The 6000-nt window shown below is 46.1% G+C and overlaps 1 protein-coding gene across 1 annotated transcript; it reads left to right on the plus strand.

The window, feature by feature from the left end:
- Positions 1–4182: 4182 nt before the first annotated feature.
- On the plus strand, positions 4183–6000 carry LOC308048880 (interleukin-20-like; the record flags this gene model as incomplete). The annotated part of the gene is made up of 5 exons (XM_080358209.1): positions 4183–4302; positions 4402–4467; positions 5222–5374; positions 5742–5816; positions 5923–6000. The coding sequence occupies 5 exons, from the start codon at positions 4183–4185 to the stop codon at positions 5998–6000; spliced, it is 492 nt and encodes a 163-aa protein (XP_080214335.1).

Below are 6000 nucleotides of genomic sequence, written 5' to 3' on the forward strand. Positions count from 1 at the left end.
CACATTGTCTAGTTCTGGGGATCTATACACAAACCATTACCAGCCTCATATCTGAAATGCCGGTGTACCTAAAGCTGCTGTAGAAATATGAGTAATAACAAAGCCTGGCAAACCAAGAATGGTCTGTAAAATATTATCAGATCTTCTTATAGTATGAAACTACATTGAAACACACTACTGAAACTGGTACCTTATCACTCGGAAACACTTTACTGGAAATCTAGTGTTAAAACGTGCCTGTGGTCAGTTCTTGACAGCATGACTCCTGCAGATCAGAACAGCTTGATTACGTCTTTTTAAAGGATTTTTTTAGGATAAAACTGAAGCGTTTGGATATTTGAAATGCTAAAGCTGGGTCAGCACTGGGTCAGTAACTGACGGTAAGTGACGTGCACAGGGCTTGGCTCTCCAGCCCCAGCGCTGGAGCAGAGCCGGGAGCTACAGCTGAATTTCCCCAACGTAACCGGCTGTCGATGAGTAGGTGTCTCATCTCCCGCCATGCTCCTGGGCTCTCCAGGAACGTCTGATTTATTACTCATTTCAACAAGCCATTTGTCTGCAGCAGTCTGGTGCTTTTGGCTGTTGTTGAGATGTTTCTGTTGCCATAGCAGCGATGCCAGCCCTGCACGGCGGCGGGGATGCAGGTGCTCAGCAGGGTGAGGCTGAGCATCGGTCCCGGCAGCTGCCAAGAACCCGAGTGGGCCAAGAGGCTGCTCCAAGCGTTGTTTTCCAGGCTGGACCAGGGATGTTCCCTTCAGTCCCGTCATGCTGCCAGCTGCTTTTGTGCCTTGTGGAGTCGCATCGCTGCAGATGTGAGATGGCAGGAGCTGTGCTGCTCGCCACAGACTTCATAGAAACGATTTTTCAGACAAGCTGGTGATACACAGGGTTTAGTTTTTAATTCACTAGCATGGTGGCAGCTGCTTAACAACTGTCTATGCTGCCTTTCCTTGTAATTTGGGTCGCAACTGCTTTTAGTGTGCGCTGTCACAACGTACCTACTGTAAAATCCCAAGGGAGGAGCTCTCCTGTGTTACCTGGGAGTTGCCTGGATGGGTTCCTGGGGACAGGACCACCTCCTCACACACTCTCCAGCACTGCTGCACACAAAAGGCTTAATTATTCTGTAAGTCAGGAGTCAGCTGATATTTTACTATCTGAGCTCATCTGCCTTGTCATGGTGCTGTGTTTCAGAAATCCCTGTTTCTCCTTTCCCTCTTTCTTCCCAGAGCATACGAGAAAAAGGTTGCTGTTTTAGTGAGGATATCTTCATGTTGCTGTCGCTGGCAGGTAGATGAGAGCCTCGCTTAGGCTGTGTGGGGAAAGCCAAGCCTGGGTGATTTGCTTCCATCAAGACTTGGTCCAGCACATGCAGAGATCCCAGCTCATGCCATCCATCTGCTCCGAAAAGTGAGGGTTTCAGACCTCCCCCAGGTCCAGCACTTTGGGTAATCAATGGCCACCATTGCACACACACTTAAAAACCAAAAGTGAAAATCTGTCTGGGTTGTCTCCCTGCCTCTGATGTGGTTATTCTTCTCCTTGGCCTTGCAGTGGGGGTGAAACTATTTCCTCTGCTTTGCAAATGGTCAGTGACAGGACAGAGAGGCCAAGGGATGCTGACCCAGCACTCTGCAGATGTCTGGAATGGAGCAACATCCTGGACCCCAGTAATACAACACTTCACTCCTGTTCCTGTATCACTCCAACATCTTCCCTCCACCAGCCTGGCTGGCAGTTTTGAAGTGATGACTCTTACTTGCCTGCTGGCATTTAGCTGAACTGCCTTGAGTGTCAGCTCAGCCACCAAAAGGAAGAGAAAAATCCCTTCTTCTCATCCGCAATTTACATAATTAAGTAAGAACTCATTACTTCTTTCCTTGTTTCCTCACCAAGGCTGGGTGTGCACCGGGCTGCCTGGGAACGCTGCTGATGCCACTGCTCTGGGTGAAATTTTTGCTGCAATTACAGGCAGCAGCCAGAATTGGGGGAGGAAGGCAGCAATTAGCAGCCTTGAATTGCTGAGGATCCCTCCAACACCTCAGCAATGGCAAACACAACCTGCTGCAGATTTGGACCTGCCTTTTGGCCGTTCTACTGTGTGAAGGCACAGGGATGAGAGAGGCAAGTTCAGTATTCGAGGTAGTTTCAGCAATACTGTATGCGATACTGTGACTAGCCTGGGCATAAAATCTATTTGCCTAGTCTTCCCCCGATGATGGATTTACTTTAAGATTGAGTTTTGTTACCAGCAAAACTTGATCCAACAGCCCTGGCCCATGAGATGTACCTGCATTGCAATAGGATGCTGCTCTCCCCTGGAGCATCGTGGCTGATCCACATGTTGGCGGTGGGATTAGAGGGGTGTCTTTCCACCTCCATGGCCTCTAGTCCATCTGACTTTCCCTACTGAGTACAGGTAGTCTGAGAAGTCTTTCTTTAACTGCTTGTTTTTGTTTGTAGACTGGACTTAACTATCTCCTGAGGGGTCACAGAACAACCAAACCAGCCTTGGAGCCAACACCATAGTGAACCAAGCTGGGTTTTGGACCAGTACAGCCATATTCATGTGCCAGCACATCCCAGCTGGCAATCCCTGGTTCCCTGGGGACAGTTGATCTGAAATGTTGCTACGAAAACATGCCTGGCTGTGTCAGTCTTGCTCAGCAGCTAATGCTTGTGGCAGGGTAATTCTAGACCTTGCAGTCAAAGTCTTTGCTGGTGGGTCAAACTTCCCTGCTGCCACTGAGCTGGTGGGTTTTTAAGTGTTTGAGTGAATTATCTGCCTTTCTGCAGGGCGATATGTTTGGATCGTGCATGATGATCACCTAAGTCACCCGTGTTCCTGACAAACCAAGTGACTTCTGGCACTGCGGTGGGAGCTGTGTCACCCCCAAGCCCTGCCTGCTCGGACCTGTGCATTTCTGGTCTCCAAACACCAGGGATGTGCTAAAGGAGAGAAGTGTCCATCCACCTGAGAACAAAGCCTGAGAAGTGGGTCCCCTGACGCTGGTGGGTGAAGGCTCCACGTGCCAGGACAGTGATGGAGAAAGGTCTTGCCGGCTTTCCGAGTCATGCTACTTTTACCAATGCACCTTGATCTATGGCCAGAATCTCTCTCATCTTGGTATATTTGGACCATGGGCATCCCAAGGCGGGTGATACTGCTCAACTTCTTGCATCTCAACATCTCTGTGATGAGCTGGGAATGGACCCTCTACAAGAAGGACTTGGCAGAACAACTCCAGGATGGGGTGACCCCCCCCAGCTTGGCATTTTGGGGATGTAACCCCCACAACGGTTCCTCTTTTTGGTCATGTCCTTCTTCCCGAACAAAGAAATGACGCAGCAATGCCAAGATTTTCCGCCTCCGTGGGTGAGGGAAGCACGTGTGGGTGAGAGATTTGGTCCCTTTCACTAGCTCATTAAATCAGTGAATTGCAAAGGGAAATACAAGCTGGGGAAAGCTAAAGAAAAATCCCAAAAGTTAATCCGATTTATTTCCTCCCGATACCTGGATAAAAATGCGTTCTTGGGAGCTCTTCAGGTCAGACATCAGTGAGATAGGGGAACTCACATCAAAGAACAAGGTAAAATACTGGTCTTTATCCTTTCGCTCTATGTGCTTGTGCCTGATTCCTTCTACTCCTATAATTTCTCTCTGAAAGGGCCTTTTATTTCATTCATAACCATAGTTTTCAGTGCTATCAGAACTTGCAGTTGAAGGTCGCTCTTTCTGAGGGAAAGCATTTCTTTTTGTGGTCAGATGTTGGGATCTGCTGCTTCTGAGTTGTAGACTTTTAAAAATCTAATTTATCTGCATTTATTTTTCAGAAGAACGTTATCTATTTACACGCAATCTCTTCTTGGTATTTTATTTGGGTTTTTTTTCCTTCTTTGGGAATCTTCTGTTAAATATTTGGGTTTATTTGACTTATACTCTTGCACGTGGGGAGTGAGAAAGAAATGGGTAAGAGATACTAGTCAGTGTGGTTTTTTTAATACACATGTACATGTACTGTATATAATACATATATTTTCATAAGCATCTCGACTGTGTTATTTAGGAAACATAGCGAGGTAATATTGTCTTCCATGACCAGTTCTCCCAGGCATAGAGCTGTGTTTGCATCCCACAGCAGCATGAAGGGATCCCCTTTGTTCCTCTGCCTCTTCTCCACCATGTGCTGGGTGAATTTGATGCCGACAGCTGGGAACAGAATCTTCCACTTCGGACCTTGCAGAGTTTCAATGAGCATGGCTGAGATTCGATCTGGTTTCACCGCAATTAAAGCCAATATCGTAAGTATTTGCTCCAGGCTCTTGTGGAGCTGAGGATGCTCTTTAGTGGCCCCTCCTGAGCCAGTGTGTGCGTCACCATCTCCATCTTGTCCCCCGCAGCAAGCCAGGGACCCCATCAGGACCCTCAGCATCTTGTCGTACCCACACTCCCTGCACAAGGTGAAGGTAGGTGTCCTCACCCTGGCTTCGCTTTTATTCTGAATAATTCTGACCAGCCAGCATCCTAACACCCCTCATGGGGTGCACCAGCTCAGGGCATTTGGGGATGTTGTTCAACACCGTGACTGCTGCTAAGTTCCTGTGAAACACAGACACTGAGCAGATCAGGGAGGATAAAGTGATGTGGATCACGTATGTGAAAAGAAGTGGGTGTCCCGGTTCCTGCACCGGGTTTTCACCCTGACTGGCTTTCTAGAAATGGCTGGCAGAGATTGTTGTTGTTGTATGTGATGCTCCGGTTGCAGGAGCTTTAGCTCTGACTTCCCACCGCCTTGGTTGGTGGAGGCAGAGTGAGGTGAACCAGGATTTGGATGCAAAGTTATTGAAGAATACAAAAGCAAATGAGTGTGAAATATATTACAAATATTTTGCAGCTCTCCTACACTCTAAGACTCTAGACATTGGCCACTGCTTCAGGTCTCAGCCTGTAATACCAGCTACAAAATCAGCAATTTCTTTTGCTGACTAGGACTTGCTGAGGGTGGATCTGGAAAATCAGTCTAAAATAACTTCTTACTTACATTACCAGTTTACATTAAGCATCACTGGAAAAGCTTTATATGAGTCAAAACATCCGTCTGTGCTCAGCTACGGTGCTTGCTGATAGAGATGGTTTATTCTAGAGAAGGGCAGAAAGGTTGGTGACTACAGGTTTATGGCACTTTAGAAGATCTTTTAAAAAATGAATTTATTCCTTAAGTCTTCAGACAGATGCTGCATTGCCCACCGCCTCTCCAACTTCTACGTGGACAAAGTCTTCAGACACTGCAAGACCGAGGATTCATATGTCAACCGGAAAATCAGCAGCATAGCCAATTCCTTCCTGAGCATGAAGAGGATGCTCACACAGTGTGTAAGTCTTGGGAATTGCTAGAGTTGAGTTTCCTCTGTTAGGATTTGGTATATAAATATAGTATTTGGTGTATAAATAAACCTAAAATTACAAAATATATATTTATAAAATGTTTTAACAAGAATGCGTATCTCTGCTAAGAGATTTTCTATACCTGCCAGCTCCCACCTTAGTTTTCAAGAATTACATTTATCCTGTCCCTCTGTCCATTGAAGTAAACTCTGTTCTTAACTGAAGTCTGATTTAAGGACCTGCAGCCTTTTCCAGAGTTTAACGAGGTCTCAGTCTATACGGTAATTTCCAACATAATTAGAAATCTATCTCTTATTTTAAAAAATTAACTAATGAACTCTATCTCATTTTTTAGCATGAGCAAAATAAGTGCATGTGTGGACAGGAATCCACTGAGAAATTTAAGCAAATACTTGCTAACTATGAAGCGGTAAGTTGATAACTAAGTTTAGTAATTAACACAGCTATTCAGATTCTCTTTACAGTGGGTAGGACTCTCCACCTTTGCTCACAACTTGTTCTTTATATCATTTCAGCTGGATGTCACATCTGCAGCAATTAAATCCCTGGGTGAGCTGGACATCCTACTGGACTGGATGGAGAAATCTCCTTAG

The sequence above is a fragment of the Nesoenas mayeri genome, assembly GCF_963082525.1.
Source record: "Nesoenas mayeri genome assembly, chromosome: 23".
NCBI lineage: Eukaryota > Metazoa > Chordata > Aves > Columbiformes > Columbidae > Nesoenas > Nesoenas mayeri.